Raw genomic sequence first — 22,738 nt, forward strand, 5'->3', positions numbered from 1 at the left:
TGAAAGCTGAAAAGGAAAGAGAGGGGGAGCAAGAGAGTGAAGGGGGAGCTCAACATGGGTCAGATAGGGTCTCGGCTCTCAGTGAGGCCTTTCATCACATATTTGTGGCTGTGTTGCACACCTGCATTGCAGAGCCTGCATTCAGCACTACTACTACCACTGCTGTGTATGCTGCTACCACCAGCACTACAAGTATTACTGCTAGTACTCTTACCAATGCTGCTACAACAGGGAGAGAGAATGCAAGTCGCCCTTAGTTTCAAATACATCGGCTCTTCTGCCGCTGCAATCCAGCAAACGATGAAAGGCTCCAGATACTGTTCTGATTCCAGAAAAGGCAAAAGTTGCTAATTAGTATAGCAAAACCAAGTCGTGGGATGACATTTTGTAAACAAAATCATTGTTTCTTTCTCTCAAAAGTTGTTACTTTAACAGGAAACTTGTGGCCCTTCTTGCTACCCTATTGTTAAATATTTTCATAGTTCGAAGAGATTCACACATATAAGTTCTCAATACCTTCAGCCAGACCTGTGTGGCCGCAGAGAATTGTTGACATTTACCTAGCCTGTTGAGCGGGTCTATCAAGATGTACAGTGGCAGCAAGAATAAGAAGCTGCTGATATTTGCTTGGCATAAAAATCCCAGAAGCAAAGATGGACTGCGGGACAGACGGAGAGTGGCAGCAGATGGTAGGAGGTAGAAGCAGACAAATAGCGGAGGAAGGCAACAGGTGGGTTCGTCTTAGTGATCAAAGCGCTGTCAGGTGATTGGCAGTGGCAGCTGAGAAGGAGACAAACAGAAAAGAGGAGGTGGTGATGTTACGTGGAGGACTTAGTGTGGGAAACTCAACAGACTGACCGGTAGCAAGGACCAAGCAAGAACAAATGTTTCAGAGAAAGAGGCAACTGGGAACAACACAAATGTATATCTGGTGTGCCTTCTGTACATTTGTCTTTCATTGCTAAACCATTTTAAGGGACAGTTCACATATATATTTTTCCTGTTATCTGTAGTTTTATTTGTTAATCTAGATTGTTTTGGTGTGAGTTTTGGAGATGTGGGCCGTAGAGATGTAGTCCCATTATATTGGAGAGACGACAGACATCTCTATGGCCGATATCTCCAAATCTCAAGGCCACTCGCACCAAAACAATCTAAAATTGCTAAATAGCACTACAAGTAAGAGGAGAAATATGTAGTTTTGATTTTGGAGTGAGTTGTCCCTTTTAAGTAACTTGAAAACCAGCCGTAGCATCGAAGCAAGCAGTGTCAGATTTTTCAAAAGAGAACCCTTTGTTTGATCTCATCCTGTATATGCAGATGATGATATTTCTATCTTAACAATTGCCTTATCTAATAAGGTTACACGAATAAACAGCATGTTTATTTTTTTTTATCCATTCCTGTAAATCTGACAAATCTCTTGTCCGCAAAGTGTAATATATGTATAAAACGTTCTGCGTCAAAGGAGCATGTAATTCATGTATTGGCTTTGTCAAACTATCTTTAACAAAGTAGCATTTGGCTATTTTTGTAGGTTTTTTTGGGAATGGTTTTCCAGATCCCATCCTGATGTACTGTAGGTGTTCTGCAAAGAGCTGTGGAGTCCTCTTCCTTTCCTCTGGCGGTGTGGGGGCTCAGCGTATGGGAGGTCGCTGTAGACTTGGTGGCAGAGAGATGACCTGGTTTTGGGGGGCTTCCTCCTCACCACAGGGGGTCCCTGCTGAGAGGGTCCCTAATCCAGCTAATCCTTTCTCTGCACACACACACACACACACACACACACAAAGATGTGTTTAGCCCCACGCACCTACATACAGTATATTCATGTGTGCATGCACGAGGTCCCACACACACACAAAAGATCCGTTTAGCATCTTACAACAGATAGATCAGGTCAGATATTATATCCGACCTCTGCTAGTGCTGGCGAAAGTCACACGGGCTTCAAACTGATTCTGGATCTGCTGAATGCTGTTTTGCCGCTGGTGCATGTTTTCCCTGAAAGTGAGGGATGCTTCCGTTGTCAGGAGTAAGAGATGTGCAGGGGGTGGGGCTACACTGTTGTGTGTGTGTTGCATGGAAAAGAGAGAAATTTGGCGAGAGGATAGGGGGGTGGGCTGGCTTTGGCAGAGGGGCCGGGCTGATTGCCATCATGATCTGGCCAATCACGGAGTAGAGCTGAATGGAGCAAAGAGAGAGAAAATGAGAGTATAAAGATGAGGGGGAGTTCAGAACTGAAAGGAGGGAGGGGGGGTGATGTCAGTTCCTTAGAAACCTACTTTCTCTCCCTTCGTCCCCACCACCCCCCCCGTTCCCCTACTTTGAGAATAGGGGGGACCAGGGGTTAATGTTATGCAACACACTGAATACCCGCACTTAGCGCTCCAATACAGGGACACACATTGGCTTGCTTCTCTTCTTCTTCTCTTTTCTTCTTCTTCTCTTCTTCTTCTTCTTCTCTTCTTCTTCTCTTCTTCCCTTCTCACTTTGATTCTGGTTTATTTTTGGTTTCTGATCATTCACCCGGCAGCACACACATGCAGATATAACACACATTAAAGCAGGTGTGTGAATTACGAGAGGGCTGGTGGAGGTCAGTGCTGACGTGATTGATCAAGTATTTGATTCAGTGATGCACTTTTTTTCTATCCAAAATCGTTGTTGTTGTCAAAAATCCTGACTATACTTAGTTTACTATCACTGAAAATGATTGACTAATCGGTTAATACGTTTATTTGTCAATTGATGACAAAAGTTTGAAAAGTTGATTAAGTTAAATGATAATTAAGTGATATTATTCAAGACATTTATTATTAAGGCTGGACAAGATATCGATATTTTATCGATATTGTGAAATGAGACTAGATGTCGTTTTAGATTCATAACAGGACATGAGTGTTGTCTTTTCCTGGTTTTAAGCATCACAGTAAAGTGAAGTGTCATTTTCTCAACTTACCAGACTTTTCTAGCTGTGCTATTATTTGCCTTTACCCACTTAGTCATTATATCCACATTACTGATGATTATTTATCAAAAATCTCATTGTGCAAATATTTTGTAAAAGCAAACGATCAACCCTACAATGTTGTCGCAGTATCCTTATCGAGGTAGCTGGTAAAAAATATCTATAGACAGATATCTGGACGATATCTGTCTATATCGTCCAGCCCTATTTATTGTGTGAAAATGTCAAATATTTGCCCGGTGCAACTCTCCAAATGTGAGAATTCCCTGTTCTGTGAGCATGTTTAAGGCCACACTTCAAAAGAATGTGATGCAGAACAAGAAAGAGAAAGAAAGTTAGCGAGCAACGGAGCTGGTATAGGAAGCATTTGAAAATCAGTGACACTTTGTTTAAGGTCACAGCAGCCGAGCCTGGAGCGGGACACCTTCAAGATATCAACACATGCCGGGGTCAACCAGTTTTTCTTAGGAGACGGAATATGGAGATATGTGTCATTGAAGAAACACAGCTGTGTGTACACACACACACACACACACACACTTGCTCGCCAGTGCGCCCGCGCACACTCACACATTTTCTTGGTCCAGCTGGGGTGTTAATTTCACCCCGAGGCTGTGCGAGTGTTGACCCCAAAACGCTGTAACCTCGTGAAGTGTGGAATTCTCTAAGCCCGAGGCCGTGATGTGCTGTTTCCTGTAGAGAAAGAGTACATTCCTTCGATGTGTCCCGTTCCTCGCTGCTTGCTGTAAACTCAAGGTCTTTGGGTGGCAGTCGAGAACTCTCAATGTGTTCAAAACACACAGTGAGTTCTTTCCAAGATCGTTCTCTCGTCTTTTTTTTTTTTTTCAATCGGACCATTCCTCATCTCCTTGCACCTCTTTCCCAATACCCGTTCCCCCATGTTTCTCCATGGCAGTGCACCTTAACCAAGCCTCGGGGCGATATGCTCTGCCTTTTGAGCGTTGAGTGTACCCGACAAGTTGACTTGTTAGTCCACTGTCAGTGTGCGTAGGGTCTAAATCAGTTCCATGCGTGCTCTTTTGAAGGGAGGGCTGGTGTAACGTAGCCGTGTAGCCGGCCAAGCAGCGGAAAGCATGTCGCTCCGGTTAGCCTAGGCCTGCTATTAATGATGAGTATTATAAACATGCGTTCAGACAGGATCAGATGAGAATGCTGTTTGGGTCCAGAAAAAAATAAATCAAGTGTGTTCTCCTAATGCCCCAAGACATGGCCCCCTCCCTCCCTGTTCCCTTGGTCTGACTGGGTGGTCCGGCTCAGCAGAACAGGCATGCTTACGTTCAACTTTAATGCCATTACGATGGGCTGAAGATATTCAATATATATGCCTGCTGTTGCACAAATCGAGCGGAATTGTTAAATTGGATTAAGGCATAATAAAACGTTAGAGTTTTCACACAGTCGGCTTTCTCTCACCGGCATTTTTCATGTTGGGTGTGTGTGTGTGTGTGTGTGTGTGTGTGTGTGAGAGATCAAGTGAAAGAAGGTGACTATAAATTGCCTGAGCTTTCACCGAGCGGTTTCACTCACTGTTGATGGAAGAGCTCAAATCCTCTGCTCATAAATCAGACACAGATACACCGAACTGAAGGATGCGCACACACACACACACACACACACACACACACACACACACACAAATCTCAGGCTGCATCGAGTATGTATGTGCTTGTACCGAGCACAAAAACACATTTCGCTTTAAAGTTTGTGGGCCATTTTTGGGGGGTATTCGGTGTTTACCCTTGCATTTGACTGAAAATGTGTGCATGCTTGGATGACAGCAATTGGCTGCGTTTGTCCGTGTGTGTTTGCGAGAGAGACTTTGCCAAACTTGCCTTGGCTGTGCTGGGGTGGAGCAGGGCAGCTAAAAGGGCCTGAAAGGCTGCTTTTGTAGCTCGGGCTAGCTCAGAGCTCAGAGCGCACGCACAGGGCTTAGCCCCACCACGATACTGGGAGCAAAGCCTGGAGGACAGCCTCTCTCTCTCTCTCTCTCTCTCTTCACTCTCTTTATCAAGCACACACTGTCACACAAACATATGCAGTCGACGTGATCTGGCGCTGCTGAATTGTTAGCCATTAATTGGGGTAGAAAGATCGAGCTGTTTTTGTGAAATGTGGATTTGTTTGAATGATGTTACTCTTCTGGATTCAAAGGGGTTTGGATGTTTGGCTTTGCTGTGGCGCAAGCTCACTGTAAGCAAAGTGCTTTTGTTTGAGATACGAGTGTGATAAGGGCCTGGGCTCAGGATCACTACTTGAGTCACAGATGTTTACGCATGCACGCGCACACACACACACACACACATCATGTGCTGAAACATCTGTAGCTCAAGAAGTGATCCTGTCTCAAATCAAACCCAAAGACATTTAGGTGAGAAAGGTTAAGATTTTAGTTTGGTAGGATTTGATGGTTGTATGATGTTGCTTGGACACTCGAACAAATTTCAAATCAGTTTATATCCAAATGATGAAATTCAGTAAAAGCTGAAAAGGATGAGCCATAAATATATACTGACTAATCATCTAATTGATCAACTACACATGCATATTTGACAGTAAGAATGGCTGTCGGATATTTGCACAGAGGTTGTTTATTTTTTTTAAATGTAAGTTTTAACACATTCACCCTCCCTTTGTCCAGTCGGCGGGCGCGTGAACCGGGAACTGACGTACACGCGGCAGAATATAGGCGAGGAGGCCATGTTCAACCCTCAGCTGATGATCCAGACGCCGCGGGAGGACGGAGCCAATATTTTAACGGTAGATGCGCTCCTGCAGCACCTGGAGTCGGCCATCCGAGCCAGCAGAGTTCATGTTTACCTTTATAACAGGTAACTAACTATTCCATGTCTACCTCTGTTCCAGGTTTGCTTCTTGTCTGTCGGTCGTCATATAATCATCATATAATCATCATATAATCATCATATGTTCCAGTTCTGGACAATTCAAGTCAATTTCAGTTTTGTCTCATACTGCAGTTTAATGCAATCAAATAACAAAAGCCCTGCAAGAAATACCCGAAGCTTTAAGGTGGTTATTTATGGTGTTTATGATTTACCTGTATTGAGTTATGTCTGGGCTAGCAGCACCTCATAATGATGAAAGATGTATTATCCTTCTTCGATCAGTCTAGCCTAAGGGGCTCATGGTGTTGTATGGCTATGACAAAAACTGAACAGAAACTCTTCTGTTCTCATTTTCAGACAATGGAAATTAGAAAACCTATGCTACAAATCAGGAGAACTAGTCACAGAAACTCATTATATTGATCAGGTAAGATGCAAATGCTTCAATATGGTTCACTTCATTTTACTCTGGATCATATTGAAACATGACTAGTACAATAGAACAATCCACATTTTCTGTCTCTGGTGTTTTTTTGCTATATACGCATCCTATTGTCAATGTGTGTCAAACCCGCTGTGTGTCGGCATGTGTTTGTCCAATTAGGTCATTGAAAAGCTTCATCCCTGCCTCATCATCACCCCTTTGGACTGTTTCTGGGAGGGAGCCAAGCTCCAGTCTGGAATGGTCTATCTCCCGTAAGTATGCAAAAAAAACCTCAGAATCTGTGTTTAATGACACGAATCTCAACACGCCAACGCAGCATGTCGACAGATCCACTGATCTCCTTCAAGGTCAGATTACGGTTGTTAACGATCATATGATCAGAAGGGTTTTCCTCACCGTGACGCCAGTTGGCAAACTGATTGGGGACAACAAGGTCTTAATCGCTGAGCTCATGAGTGCTCAGCGATCAAGGGGTTATGGAGTTAGTGTTTATGGTTACAGTATTTTTCAGATTGTTGTCAAGAGAGCGAGAGCGAGAAGGAGGAGATCTGGATCTCTGGATCTTGTTTTTACCCCTTTTAATAGAAGCTGCCCAAACACGCTCAGGCCATCCAAAGAGACACCACAGAGGAACAAGAGTGCGTGTGCATGTGTGTGTGGGTGTGTGTGTCGTCCCCTCTGAAGGCTCTATTGTAGTGGTTGCTGGCATGCGTATCGCTGGTGATCGTTTCTCTCCAGCCCTGGGCCTCACACCATTGTCTGCCCCTTCTGTCGCTAATGGCCTGCTGCTACAGTAATACTCAGCAGGCCTTTACCTCTGCATGTGTGTGTGTGTGTGTGTGTGTGTGTGTGTGTGTGTGTGTGCCATTGCCATCAGTGCATGCGTGTGTTATGTGGTTGTGTGAAAGTGTATCAGCTTGAGTCCGTGTCATCAGAGTATGTGTGTGTGTGTGTGTGTGTGTGTGTGTGTGTGTGTGTGTGTGTGTGTGCGCGTGTGTTGCCCGTTGGTCTCAGATGGTAAAAAAGGTTTTTACTATGTTCTGGTTGGAAGGCTGGGAATAATAACACAAGCCTGGTTAAGCACATACAATGTAGTCTGAATGAGAGAGAGAGAGATTCAGAGAAAGGGAGATTGGAATGTGTGAGGCATAGAGAGACAAGGACTGGTTTTGGAGCAGGAATTCAGCTCTGTGCCATTGCATGATGGGAATTAATCTCCATTTATTGTTTTCTGTCACCTAGCAAAAAAGGGATTACAAAAATGTTTAGAGTGGTAAAGTTTGGAGGTAATTGCACCCAAATATCTGACAAATGCAAAAACCCTGAAATACACACCAACACACACACAATTGCGACAAAACAAGAACTAACAATATATTCTAAAATGAAGTTAGACAAGTAATTGCACCTGCATGATGACCAAAAGCACAACACCCAGTGTAGATAACATCCAGTGTGTTTGCTCTTAAAGGGACATTCCAGCTTATTTTCACAGTTTTCATTCATCATTTCCATTGATTATGATCGGTAACTAGCTCACATAACAAGAAACACTAGTGCTCAATGAGAACAGTTGTAAACATGTTATCAGCAAACCAGATTACCTAAACCACTTAATTTGGAGGCAAAACTGAAAGTGAGCTCGACCACAATTTTAGTAATCAATTGTGGTTAGCTTGATAGCCCAAAGTTGAACCAGGAAGTCGGCCTGTAAACTGGGATGAATGTTTAGAATGTACAGCGTGGGTAATCATTTTTCAGTTCACTTTGGTTTTCTCTTCCAAAAGGTAGGATGGCTTAAAGTACAGATAAATGTTTCCATAAATTTTTTTTTTTAAATGCCCAGAAACAGAAACACAGCATCTTAAAACATGGTTGAAGTCATGGTTTAACAGTATTCCTACTTACTGTTAACTCTGCAGAGGTAAAGACCCTTTGCAATGGACCAACTTTGACCCCAAGGAGTTCCTTGAGGATTTGCGAAGGGTGAATTTTCCCGTGGAAAGCTTTAAGGACATGTTGGAAAAGGCAGATGTTGGACACGGCTACATGGATAGACCCTGCCTTAACCCTGCCGACCCCGACTGCCCCCTCACTGCGCCCAATAAGAACTCAACAAAGGTAGGCACACACACACACACGCAGTCTCAAGCTTTGGCCTTGGAGTACACACAACGCTGTGCAACATTTTGTACGTTTTAGTAAAAACAAAAAGTCTTTGGTTTGAGACTAGCTTCTGACAGTTATTTTCTCGCCTGGTGCTTTTATTGCACCAGCCAATCGACGTGGCGCGGGCCCTGAGCGGCGGCTGCCATGGTCTGTCCAAGAAGTACATGCACTGGCAGGAGGAACTGATCGTGGGAGGGACCACCAAGAACGGCAGCGGACCCCTGCTCAGGTAACATACCCACACTTACACATACACACCCTCATAAACACCGTGGTGATCACTGCAGGGCTTATTCTGAAAAAAGAGTGTGTGTGTGTGTGTGTGTGTGTGTACTTCTTTTTTTGTTCTTTTATGCGCTCCGAAACAGCACGGGTATGCGTGCATGTGCACGGTGTGCTGTGAATCTTGCAGTCATTAGCAGATTCCAGTGAAATCTTAGAGCTCCAGCTGTTCCTGCTCAGCTCTGGACACTCTGCTTGGACACTTCCCACTCATACGCACACAAACATGTACACGGAGGGCTCTATTGCCGGGCTAGTTTGTCCGAATGTTCAGCGATTTGGGGTGCATGGTGTGGAGGGTTGAATCTCCCCCACCGAGAGAAGGCCGGAGAGCACGCTCCACTGTCATTTTACAGTAGAGTTGCTTCTTAATAAATCTACCCTAAACTGGTTTACAATTAAAAGTATTTAATCCTACTGAAGCTAATACAATTACAGAATGAAGTACACTACTAACAAAATATATAATAATATGATCCGCGCGGAAAAGCTATTCACTCGCGACTCAGCCTGAAAACACAGATGCTTCCACGCTGAGAGCCGAGTAGCAAGAGAGTGAATACCTTTCCAGCACTTCCTCTTACAGTTTGAAATCCCCTCCCTTTTGTCCATCTTAATTCCTATTGGCTAATTTCGGTTGCCTCCTCCTGGCGTCAGGCTTCCGAAAACCCTCGCGCGGGCACAACCTGCAAATGTCTGTCTAGAAGTCTGACTTTCCCTTGGCTATTCTTCACAGTTTAATACATTCAATGACTTTCTTTTATGGCTTAACACTTCTTTGGTAAACATTCTATATAAAGATTAGGATTTGCAACTTTTGGCAAAAACCTTCACAAGTTTCACAAGCAAATATTAAGGTGCTACAATTCTACTAAGATACACTTCTAACTACAAATTCTAAAACACTTCTAATTATGAATCTTCTAATTATGTATTCCAACATACTTCTAATTATGATTTCTTAATTATGAATCATTAAACACTTCTATTATAATTTCTTAAAACACACTTCTAAACCCCAAATTTCCTACAATGGACAAGCACGGCACAAGCACCAGGACAAAGCGCAAAGATGATGTAGTATACATATGGATGTATAATATACACATTTTTATGTGTGCAATAAGCTGTATGCTCTCCAGAACACAACACATTACAATCTGTCAGTCCCCGTTTTGTTCAAGATTTTTATGTAAATACAAAACGTATACGGGAATAAAAAACATGCACATTTTATCAAGCAATGAGAAGCTTCCCTTTTAACAGGGGAAAGCTACACAAGTTATCCAACATTTTGCTAATGGACCACTTATTTTAATGTGAAATTGCAGTTTGGATGGCATGTACACACCAAGTTAAAGCCCCCCCCACACACACACACACACACACACACACACACACACACATTTACACGCAAACTGGCTCCAGAGTACAGTGGGGTGCGTTGTTTGTTTTGTGGTTGTGTTTTTTCCTGGCAAGATTGGGTCATTAGGGTGTCTGTGCGTGCCTGCCTGCCTGTGTGTGTGTGTGTGTGTGTGTATGTGGTTTAGTTGCTCTGTCCATTGGGTTGTTACTGCTGGCACTCAATTTCTACATCTTGTTTACTAATGCCTCATTTCCACTGCACGGTTCGGCTCGACTCCACCACACTCACTTTAAGGACCAGGTGCTTCTCTGTTCTCTGTTCCGTCAGTGTAAGCGGGATTTCTCTGCTAATCGCCGTAGCGAGACAGACCGCGTTAAAAACTGACATCCTCTTCCACGCCACACTCTCTGAATCATTTCATCGGCGACCAATCAGCGGAACGTCTGCGCTTGGTCACGGCGTAGCTGACATATGAATAAATAGATACATCTAACATCTAACAATCTAAACGACATTAGCTCTGCTATATAGAAATGGAGATCTTATGCACGATATCCCGTGTACCGACATGGTACCAAAAAAAGCACCAGTCAATAACTTTTTTTAATGGAAGAGTCGAGCTGCAGCCATGCCACGCAGTGGAACTGCCACCATTACCGTCATTATCACCATATTACACAGATCACATTCATAAAGAGAACAACGAGCCAATGCTTGCTCCCTTGGTTCCTAAAATTTTAATTCACATAGACTGACTCGACTACTGTTCTTTAGTAACTTTTTAATGACTCATACGTTTTCTTTCTTTATTACCCTCCTGGTGTGTACATCGAGGACGGTGCATTCCTCACCACACTGGATCCCACGGTCCTGTTAAAATCTGTCAGAACATGATCAGGAATCTTGCAGATTAGGACCAGATACCCATTAAATGGGATCTGGCACTTCCTTTGTCACTATCAAATCCAGTCCAAAAACCTTTGTGCCATCCAACTTTGGAATAGAGAAGAGATAAGATAACATCTGGACCTGTATTTCTGAGGCATGTTGGTTCAGACACACTGAATGGAAAACAAGGCCACTGTTTACGTCTAGTAGCACTGTATATTTATTTTGATGGCTCCTGTTGCCGTATCATATATCATTGCAAGGAATATTAGCCGTGATACTGGCTGAAGGAGAAGAGCTTTGAATCTAAGGGAGAGCATGTTGGACTAGGGGAAGATTGTTTTGGACAAATAAATATGTAAAAACACATTTCTGTTGTCTTTATTAGTGTCTTTTTAATGGGTAGATAAATAATAATAATAAGTAATGTGATCGAGGTTATGATGATGATCATGATGATTGTTTAATCAGGTTAATGGTTGTTTAAAACAAACACTTGTCTTTGGGCTCTGGGAAATTGTTTTGGGCATTTTTTCACAATTTTGATCGCTGATCAATCACTAAATCAGAAGAATCCACAGATTACTTGAAGCGGTTTCGAAATTAAGCAACGGTCTGGCCTTTTGGTTTGATTATTCTATCTTTTATGCTCCTCTCGTCTCCCGGTTGGTGCTCCTTATCAACTTTGTTATTTTGACAATCACACAATCTGCAAATGCTGTATCTTTGGCAAGTGTTCAAAGCTTGCCAGTATTTTTACTCCTCGTCTATAGACGGAGTTCTAACAACCCAAAGCTTTTAATTCTAGTCGGTGCTGGGAATCCATCATCTTTGATGATTATTTGCACAATCCAGAAGCCAGCTCACCACCTTGCTGATCTTCTCGTGTAAACATGATCTGTCTGTTTCTTCTCCCTCTTTCATCCTTTCCATCTTTTCCTCTCTCCTTTCCTCCTTTCCAGTGCCCAGGCCTTACAGACCATGTTCCAGCTGATGACTCCCAAGCAGATGTTTGAGCACTTTCGGGGCTACGAGGAGGTTTCCCACATCAACTGGAATGAAGAAAAGGCTGCAGCTATACTAGAAGCCTGGCAGAGGAAATACTCTGAGGTAAGGGCCAAAGCGCTCAGAAACGAGAGAGAGATCCAAAAAAGAGGGCACCGAAAGAGAAAAGAAATCTACCCTAAATCCTCTACGACCACATCGTAAATCAACGACCGGATACAGGTGAACATGGAAAGGCCCCATCCAAAGCCCGGGCCCCTGACAGATACTAGCACCACTGTTGGTGTGTGGTAATAGGCTAAAGCTTTCCTCTTAATGCTCAGTAGAGAGGAGCAATAGAGCAACAGGGTGAGCGTGTCTGGAATACATTAAGGGAGTGCTGGATATCTCTCTTTCTCTCCCGCGCTCTCTCTCTCTCTCTCTTTAACTCGCGTACAAACACACATGCAAACACACTCAGAAGTTCACACACAATCGCTTTCCCAGCTGTGGCCCCATTGGTGGCTCATGTGTGTGACATCATCTGGTCTTTGTTTTGGGGGCCCCCCAACCTCTGTTCGACATAGTGTGACCTTGTGTGTGTGTGTGTGCGCGCCATTCGTCTTGGGGCCCAGAGATCACAGATAGCTAGAAAATAGGTGTGATCGTTTATTTGAATACAGCGGGTTTTTTTATCTGCGGCAATCAAAAAAGAAGTAAAAGATGACAAATTTCTGTCTTATATTGGCGTGTATTACTCACGGTTAGGCGTGCCTGCATGAATAGTATGTGCATGCAAGTTGGTATGCGCCGGACACATGTGCGAGTTCACATGTGGGTGCGAGTGTGTGTGTGTGTGTGTGTGTGTGTGTGTGTGTGTGTGTGTGTGTGTGATCTATTGCGTGTTTCCTAATGTGTGTCAGCCAGCATTGCTCCCCACTGAGCAGTAACTGCAGTTCAATGTTGAAGCCATCTGTCTGCCCTGAGATAGTGAGAGAGGGAGAGGATGGGTCATGGTACTGTCTGCAGATTCCTCCAAATACCAACAGAGGCAGAGCTCATTATTCAGGGCTGCCATTTGTCTTTGTTGTCTTCAAAGACACACAGAGAGAGATGTACTTGTTCTCCACCTTGAGACGTACTGTATGCTCCGTGTTATTTATCAACAAACGGGCTAGAGAACAGATTGGAGGTGCAGTTGGTCTGCCATCTGAGGTGCAACTTTTATTGAATCAGTGAGATGCTTTCTCTCAATAATACACATTTAAGTTATAATATTTGCTACTGGAAATCAGGCAGTATGCACTCATCAGTTCTACATGTAAAATAGGTGCAAATTTGAGCTGGTATATTGAGGGAGAAATATGATAGGGTAGACAAATCAATTTTATTCTGCAGAAACTTGCACTGATTTAGTTCAGAAACAAAACTCTTAGAAAGAAAAAGAGAGCAGGATTATGCATGATTATACATGAGCACAATATTTGAGCGTTCAAATCAGGGAGTTCTGGCTGTGTGGTCATTGAACCTGAACTAGAGCTGCGCTGTGGGAGAGCAAACGCACTCCTGCCAAATTTACATTTTTGTGGGATGGATTTTATCCATTCATAAGCAGCGTGTTCAAGCTTGTTGTTTTAATGATATTTCAAATCGTTTTCGTTGCCTTGGAAGTTTGTTCAAAGACTCTCTATCTATTCTTCCTTACTGATCACTTATTAAAATCATTTTTAATGTTGCTTTTCCTCTCTTTCTACCCATTCCTGTTTGCCTCTCTCTAGGCGGTGCTGCAGAGTGTGGCAGCAAACTCGTCTCAGAAGGTCTTGTCTTTCACCAGCACCACTCTGGAAGATATTCTCAAGTCTTTCTCCGACGTCAGTGTCATCCGTGTGGCCAGTGGATACCTGCTGATGGTGAGAACGGAGCCAAAAAAAAAAGCTTTGAGCAACTCAGGTCTAGCCTTGGATTACAGAAAGCTAAAAGAGGCGGGAAGACGTTTAATGACTGGCTGATAAATGGACTTCTTGTTTGCTGTTCCCAGCTGGCCTATGCGTGTCTGACCATGCTACGGTGGGACTGTGCCAAGTCTCAGGGGGCTGTAGGGCTGGCGGGTGTCCTGCTGGTGACACTGTCTGTGGCAGCCGGCCTGGGCCTCTGCTCTCTCCTGGGCATCTCCTTCAATGCTGCCACCACACAGGTAACTCAGATTAACACAATGAGATACAATGTTTACCATTGTCATCCTTTAACAACCTTTATACAAAATGTGAGATATTGTCAATGATGATGCATGGTTTTGGCTACGCTGCATTTAGTTTGTACCCCTCCAAAAATTGAAAATGAGAGAAATTCGTACAACATGTAACATTCTGTATGCTAGGAACTAAAAAAGGACCAACACGGTTGTGGTCCTCCTTATGGCTCATGGAGCTTATGAAGCTTGCGTGTGTGCTACAGGTGCTCCCTTTCTTGGCTCTGGGTGTTGGAGTGGATGACGTCTTCCTCCTCGCCCATGCCTTCAGTGAGACCGGACAGAACAAGAGGATCCCATTCGAGGTGAGGCAAACGTCCACGCTGTTCCGACCCATTCTGCTGTCTTAACTCCTTCATGGAGGAATGTGTGAAAGAGCCTGTCGGTGCCTGTGATGTAGCGTCTAACAGCCTGCTGCATGTGCCACACACTCAGCCTGCTTATCTAAGCAATGCTCCATATTCAATATGTGAAAACAGAACGGGGTCCATCGCGCTCTTAATTAGATCATAAATCAGAATACAGAATTAAAAACACTAAAAGAAAAAGAATAACTTGCAGAAACCAGTAAATAAAGTCTATGTTTTTATATGTACCTCGTGTGTGTGTGTGTGTGTGTGTGTGTGTGTGTGTGTGTGTGTGTGTGTGTGTGTGTGTGTGTGTGTGTGTGTGTGTGTGGAGCAGGATCACTTTTCATCTCCAGAGGGGGGGAAAACATAGGCATGTATTTGCTTGTTTTTGTTTTCCCCCCCGTTTCCCTTCCCTTCCCTTCCAGCCTTGCCTCCCTCATCCCCCAACTTCCTTTGTGTGGCTCTGATGAAAACTAAACAGAGCTGAACCTGATCTCTCCTGTCTGAAACACACACACACACACACACACACACACACACACAGATGCACACGCCTGCAGACACTCCCTGTGTGGTCCTGCACGTCCTCAAATTGCTGGCAAACCTGGTGTGTGCATGCTTATCACTAAATAATAATAAAAAAGGCCAATCAAAAGTCTTGATTACACAAAGAATCTCATTTGTTTTGAGCGACGGCATGTCATCTCTTTCAACTTTTACCTTTATTCTTCAAACAGAAGTAGACAGGCCCAGGTGGCTTATTAAAGAGCACTTCAGGGCTTTGAGAATCATTGCAATCACTGTCAGTCATATCAGTGTTATGATAATTGTACATAATCTTAAGTATTACACAGTTGCCTTCGGCTATAATCTGATCAAGAGAGTCGAGTTTCATTGCTTTTCCTTTCATCTACCTGTCTGTCTCTGTCTGTCAGGACCGTACGGGGGAGTGCCTGAAGAGGACCGGGGCCAGCGTGGCTCTCACCTCCATCAGCAACGTCACAGCTTTCTTCATGGCAGCCCTCATCCCCATCCCGGCGCTCAGAGCCTTTTCTCTACAGGTATGCCCGGTAGTGAGTGTGTGTGTGTGTGTGTATTTATGTGTGTGTGTGTGTGTGTGGCTGTCTGTCTGTGTGAGAGAGCTCAGTCGTGTGGGGCCCCTCTCACTAATATTCCTGTTCCAGTCCTCATTGGCTCCAGATTTCTCCAGACAGTTGTTTTATTGATTTCTTTCATCGAACTGAAAGTGTGTGTGTGTGTGTGTGTGTGTGTGTGTGTGTGTGTGTGTGTGTGTGTGTGTGTGTGTGTGTGTGTGTGTGTCTGTGTGTGTTTTGTTAAATCCATCCAGCCCTCTGCCTCCCTCTTTGAGGCTGTTTAGTGGTGGGCCCGGTGTCTGTCCAGATTGCGGCTGAGGTCCATGTAACCGAATCCCTCTGTGTGTGCGTGTGTTGCATATCCTCACGCTCATGTGCATGTGTGCGTTGTGAGTTGTAGTACCTGTGTGGGAGGTTTGGAAAGCAATGGTCTAGCTGTTTGTCTGTGTGTGTGCCCCATGCGTGTGTGTGTGTGTGTGTGTGTGTGTAAAGGTGGGGGGGATCCAGAGGGGAGCTCTGACTTCTCTAACATCTGTCAGTAATTATAGACGTCACCAGATCAGTGAAAATCGGGACAAGATGCCTCCAATAATCCCTAAGTGTGACGCAAAACCTTATCATTTATGTTAAGTCCAATTTCAGAGGCTTTATGTTCCGGTTGGCTAATTGCCTTCTGGGGGAAAACATTGGAAGCTTGCAAAGTTTTTTAGGTACCAGCAGCTAAAATACAAAATCAAATCTTCAAGAAACATATCGGTCAAACAAACGTGCACATCAAAAGCATTCAATAGACGATTTCTGCAACTTTTGAGAAAGAGAGATATGAATGAGTAGTGTTGATTAATTCATGTATGCAAGTATTTGCAGTTAGGTAAAATTGTGCTTTAAGTACTGCATACACCACCCCCGTCCTACTTTCTCTAGCTCTCTTTCTCACACACACACACACACACACAGAGTGAGGCAAGATGTCGCCACAGTGAGTACAATATTAGCATGTGTGGATAGATGGCTTTAGTACAGCGAGTCTGTCAAACATGATCCATTTACCCCATGGGTCTAATCCATGCCGCCTCCTTTTATGCACACAAATACACACACTTGGAGACAGGCACGCACACACACACACATGCATAACACATACACAGATGCACATAGCATGCATACTTTACACTTGTGGTTTTGTAACTGGTGGAGGGCAGACTTGCAGTGAGGCAGACAATCATGCTGATACCCATCTTTTATTATGGAACACACACACACATACACTTCACAACCGCAATCAGTGGTAGTCATCTCTCAGCCTCGTAGAGATGTGTGTGAGTATGTGCGTGTGCGTCTCTTTATCAACATCAAGCACTTCCTGTGGTCGACTCCTCCGTGGATTCATCTCTCTCTCTCTTCCCCTCCGTTATGTCTCTCATTCGCTTCTTTCCATCAGTATGAAGGAAAAAAAAGTGGAATCGTGTCCAGATAACAACACGAAACACACACAGGAACTCACACATATTCGTGCGCCGAGGACAGATGTGATGAAACATCTCCCCACTCACGGGTCAGCCAGCGGTCACTGTGTTTGTGCGTGTGATTGTGAGTGGAGTCTTACTGTATCTGTCTGGCCAATTGAGAATTCATTGTTCTACTCTACTTACAGAAGCTTCGTTCTCTCACATTATTTCTCTCTCTCGTTGACTGAGTTGTGAGCTGAGGAATGAGGGAGGGCAATGATGTGTGTGTGTGTGTGTGTGTGTGTGTGTGTGTGTGTGTGTGTGTGTGTGTGTATGTGTGTGTGTCTGTGTCTGGTTGGTGTTAAGGTGTGGTTTAAGTAGGAGGCAGAAGATGGCAGTAGATACATGTGTGTGTGTGTTTGTGTGTGTGTTTGTGTGTGTGTAAGGGGTGTGTGTTGTCTGTACAGCCACAGCGCCTGCTCATCACCTCAGGCCCCGCGGGCCTCCGGCTCCTTGGGTGGTCTGGCACACACACGGGATTGTGTGCATGTGTGTGTGTGCGCGTGGAAGTAGTGGTCTGGCAACTACGCAAGATCCAGATTGTACTCTGGGCAGGGGCCCAACCCAACCCCAACCCCCACCCTCTGCTCCAGTGCACCACCTTCAAATACTTAACCACAACACTGCACTGGCTTCTATTACACTCACTCAAGCCTCGCTTTTTCTCTGCACACTCTGTGTTTTTGTCTTGATTTAGACTTCATCCCACCACAACTTTCTACTCCGTGTATCACCTTCTCAACTGTATACAAATTACTAATCCTTTTTCTTTCTTCTTTTTTTTTTATAAAACTAACATCATGTTTCCCCTGTCTCTTGCAGGCTGCAGTGGTGGTGGTGTTCAACTTTGCCATGGTGCTGCTCATCTTCCCCGCCATCCTCAGCATGGACCTCTACCGACGCGAAGACAGGCGGTTCGACATTTTCTGCTGCTTCTACAGGTGTGTGTGTGCACAGATTCTTTCATGTCTGATGACGGTGAAATTGCTCTCCTGTTCATTAATTCTCCCTTTTATGGTTTCCTCTGACCTGTGATCCGTCGATGAATAACTCTAACACAACGTTATCTCTGAGTTATCTTCACCTTAATCCCCCCTCAGTCACAGCCTAATTACTGCTTAAGTTGTCGGTTTCTGTCTGGCTGCTTGGTTGTTTCACTGTGTTTATCTGTCACAGTCTTTATTAAACTGAACCGCTCTGCCAGTCTGGGCATGCTTGCTGGCACAGCGATCATATGGATCTGCAAACACACTATTAAATTCCCTTGTTGGGTCTCAGCCCTATATTTCATGCTGTTGGCAGAAAAAGAGACGTTTAATTAAAATATGTGCAGATAAGAGACTTTTAACAGATTTAATGCAGTTAATCTTAGATATTAACATTTTTTTCCGCACACTATTATAGAATAACATAACTATGAAAGTTTTAATGTTAGAAACCATTTCATTAAATAGGATGATGTTAATATGTAAAGAATGTCCCTTGTTTAGTCCCTACATATAGTAGTCCATGGTCTGACATTTTCCCACTGTCGTTATCTCTTCAGCCCATGTGCCAATCGTGTGATCCAGATCGAGCCCCATGCGTACCTGGATGGTGCTGACGGGAGTCCCTGCAGCCCTCCCCCGTCCTATTGTACCCCTCCTCCCTCATATCGCACGCCTCCGCCGAGCTACAGCAGCCCCCCTCCCTCCTACAGCAGCCACGGCTTTGCCCAGCAGACCCAAATTACCATGCAGTCCACAGTGCAGCTCAGGACGGAGTACGACCCCCGGACTCAGGCCTTCTACACCACGGCTGAGCCCAGGTCCCAGATCTCCGTGCAGCCCATGAACCCAGCTCCGACGAGGAGCAACCCCAACAACGATTATTACAGCAGCAACGCCAGCGGCAGCAGGAGCAGCAGCAGCAATCACGGCAATAACAACAATAACAACAACAACAACAGCAGCGGGAGCCGAAGTAACGGGGGATCTCGAGGTTCTGCCACCTTCTCCCATCACCACCCTGCTCCTCCTCCTCCTCCTCCTGCTGCTCCGACTTTAAGTGCCAGCTCAGCTCCTCAGGGTGATCCAGGCTCATCGACTGGCCAGGGCCCAGAGAACAACAGCTCCACACGGGACCTGCTGTCCCAGTACGGAGAGGGCTCGTTGGGCCTGCGCTGCCTCGGGCCATCCTGTTCCCGCTGGACCCTGTCCTCTTTTGCGGAGAGGCACTATGCACCGTTCCTTCTGCAGCCCACCACCAAGGTGAGTTCAGCATCTCTGTGTGTGTGTTTCTGTAGAAAAGGAGGTAGAGATAGATGGGGGGGGCTTCTGTGTGAGGTGAAATAGTGTTTGCGCTGACTTGCCGTGGTGATAATTTGAAAGGGAGGATTAGTCACCAGAGTGAATAGTAGGAGGAAATCTGGGCTGGAGTTTGTGCTCACATCTGAGTCACATACAAGCACACACACACACACACACACAGTCTGACCTCAGTCTAGTGGGTGGCCAGTCATATGACAGCCTTCCAGAGCTGAAATCATCTGGTGGCCTGTACTTGACATTATTAGAAAAATTTTCATCACACTGTCAGATGTTTCACCATATTGCCAAATTGCTTCATGCAGTCCTCTGATGCCTTAATCGCTGAATCCCCTTATTGCTGAATGACTTAAAGTAAAATTCTGTTCTTATTTTCCTATTTTTGGCCATCATGGCTAATCTGCTGCAACAAAACGGTGTGCCTACAGTTCAAAGCAGAATAGTCATTTTACCGTTTGTCTTTGGCGTACCTTGGGGTTATTTAGAATCTCTCCAATCATCTGACTGCTTGTGTTTCTTGCCATGTCAGGGATATTTTAGCAATGTGACTGTTGTTAATTTGTTATAAGTGCCTTGCTCCGTGCTATTTTAAATGCAGGCTGTCTTTTCTCTTTTCATATGGTAACCTTTGTTGGCTTTTGGAATATGCTGCTAACATCCACCTTAGAATATGCACAGTATCCACAACTTTGCTCTTCACTCATTCAGAATATGCAACATGGTTTAAGCAGTAATTAGTGTAAGCTGAATCTGTCCTGCCATCGCTCTGTGCAGTGAATTGATTGATGATGATCTTCTTCGGTCCTTCTGTTTCCAGGTGGTGGTGATTGTGCTGTTCCTCTGCCTGCTGGGAGTCAGTCTCTACGGGACCACCCAGGTGAGGGATGGCCTGGAGTTGACAGACATCGTGCCCAGAGAGACCAGCGAGTACGACTTCATCGGTGCCCAGTTCAAGTTCTTCTCCTTCTACAACATGTACGTGGTGACGCAGCGGGCCGATTACGCCCAGAAACAGCCTCTGCTGTACCAGCTCCACCAGAGGTTCCACACTGTTCGCTACGTGCTGAAGGAGGACAACGGGCAGCTGCCCCGCATGTGGCTTCACTACTTCAGGGACTGGCTGCAAGGTAAAGTTAAGCTTGATAATTACCATCCCAACCAGACCAAAAGTGGATTCAGTCACACCAAGGAAAGAACTCTCTTTGGGTCGGATGTAGCAGTATGATTCGTTGTTATATTTTACCCTAATACTGATGTTACAGATGATTTTGTTATTAATGCCTCGTTTAACATCCCTATTCAAGTTAGTTCAGGCATGGTAATGATTTACTCATGAAACAGTCTTGAGATCATAGTGTTTTGACATGAATCTGCAGGAAACAAGATGTTGGGCAGGAGTTCAGATGTAGGCGGGATTTCGAAATGGACACTGACAGTAGCCTGATTAAAATCGTTTGTGTCATCCTAGAGTGGGGTTGACGGAGGAGGACGAAGTGGGAGGCCATATTTTAGACTTGGCCTCAGGCAATATACAGAATGTGAGAACCTTTGGCAGTAAAGATGATGTCGGCAGCGCAAACTGACACTCGTACTCACTCATCCAACTCATATTAGCACTGTTCCTACTAGCTTTTGTAATTTTTCTTTATAATCTATTCATAAATAATCTGAAATATTTGGCATAAAACAAGCACTACACCACACTTTTAATTTTATGGGACCCTGAATTCATTCAGTAGGATGGCAGGATTCACCTTTGGATGGGTTGCTTGTTGTATTCCCCTTATCCCACTGACAGCTCCTAATAATTGTAAAGGACAAGAATATCATCTTTCACATCATGTCAGCCCAAATCCGGGAATGGCTTCATTTTCAGCGAGGAAGCGCTGACTTGCCCCGTAACGATAAACCACATTGTGTGAGTCTCTGTGTGTGTGTGTGTGTGTTTGAGCCGGAGGGGAACCACACAGAGAGTGTGCGGGTGAGAGAGAAAGAGAGAGAACTGTGTCTGATATTGCTCTCTGCAATGGTGGGACAAATTGGAGCCAGACAGGCCACGGAACGAGACCCAAAACAACATCTCCCACAGACGGACCACAGCATGAGTCTTGGGGGAGAGCCGAGAGGGGGAGAGTGATGCACATATGGATTAGAGAGTAGTATAGAAAAGGAGACATGTGTTACTGATATATTCCCAAATGATGGCTCTGAATCAAAAGCAGCATTTTTTTAGGCTTTTGAAGTCTTGTTTGGTGGTTGAGAATGGAACCAAGTTACTATATAAAATCAATCAGGCTTATTATAGGGTTAGGTTGCAGTGTTGTGTTATATTGCCTTGTGCTGCGCTGGGTTGTTGTGTGTTGTTTTCCTTTTGAACTTAGCTTTATGAGTGTGTTGCAGAGAAAGAATGAAGATAATAGGGCATGTAACCTTTCCAAACATCCGCATCTAACCAATCTGTTTTGTTGTGGTTTCATGCAGGTCTCCAGCAGGCGTTTGAGAAGGACTGGGAGGCCGGCCGCATCACCTTCAACAGCTACAGGAATGGCTCCGATGACGGCGTTCTTGCATACAAGCTGTTGGTGCAGACAGGACGCAGGACGCCCATCAACTTCAACCTGGTATGTGTAGTTATTCACACCATTAAAAGTGATTGAACTGTTTTACAAGGACTGCGATCTGAGGATACCGACACCGGTGTTAAAACTGCTTTCCTCTTTTTCTGTGTGCGTGTATATTTGTGTGTTTTGTCCAATGGGATTGGGGCTGGAAGAGCCACACCCGGCTTAAAGACTGTCTCTCTCCATCCCGTCTTTTTTTTTCCTTTCTCCCTGTGTCTGTCTTCATCTTCTCTGTGATGACTTTACCGAGCCCAGGAATTTAAAGCTCTCACTGGGGCTGCAGCCTGCCTCTGAAAAACCTATTAACTCTTCATTTAAAACCATTTGTCACACTCTGTGGTTCTGTGTGTGCATGTGCAGCGCCTTGACAGTGAGATGTCTTCCCTTAGCATCAAGCCTTTTGAGTTTGTTAGTGATTCCAGACACAGTTCATAGTGTGAGAAGTCGGAAGGCTGAAAGAAATCGGTGCACAATGTAGAAAGTCATGCAGGCCCCAACGGCGCTCTAAATAATTTGCCTGGATTTTTCAGTCCCGTGGTAAAGACGAATAATTTTGTCAAAATGGAACTGAATGGATTTCAAAAACAATATTTGCATTTGTTGCATATTTTTGACAAATGATAAATTGAGCTACTTGGCCTCACT

At 44.6% G+C, this 22,738-nt stretch overlaps 1 protein-coding gene across 1 annotated transcript in view; it reads left to right on the forward strand.

The window, feature by feature from the left end:
- ptch1 (patched 1) overlaps positions 1-22,738 on the forward strand; it is a 51,907-nt gene that overhangs the window by 15,488 nt on the left and 13,681 nt on the right. The window contains exons 3-16 of the mRNA XM_076099533.1: positions 5,628-5,817; positions 6,190-6,259; positions 6,437-6,528; positions 8,200-8,398; positions 8,554-8,675; positions 11,945-12,092; positions 13,745-13,876; positions 14,005-14,160; positions 14,421-14,519; positions 15,500-15,625; positions 17,989-18,107; positions 18,713-19,415; positions 20,290-20,599; positions 21,954-22,093. Coding sequence (XP_075955648.1) covers positions 5,628-5,817; positions 6,190-6,259; positions 6,437-6,528; positions 8,200-8,398; positions 8,554-8,675; positions 11,945-12,092; positions 13,745-13,876; positions 14,005-14,160; positions 14,421-14,519; positions 15,500-15,625; positions 17,989-18,107; positions 18,713-19,415; positions 20,290-20,599; positions 21,954-22,093 — 2,606 coding nt within the window. The remainder of the gene's footprint in view (positions 1-5,627; positions 5,818-6,189; positions 6,260-6,436; positions 6,529-8,199; positions 8,399-8,553; positions 8,676-11,944; positions 12,093-13,744; positions 13,877-14,004; positions 14,161-14,420; positions 14,520-15,499; positions 15,626-17,988; positions 18,108-18,712; positions 19,416-20,289; positions 20,600-21,953; positions 22,094-22,738) is intronic.

Source organism: Anarhichas minor, unplaced genomic scaffold (assembly GCF_050575085.1).
Source record: "Anarhichas minor isolate MPS153535 unplaced genomic scaffold, ASM5057508v1 ptg000025l, whole genome shotgun sequence".
In the NCBI taxonomy this organism is placed as follows: Eukaryota; Metazoa; Chordata; class Actinopteri; order Perciformes; family Anarhichadidae; genus Anarhichas; species Anarhichas minor.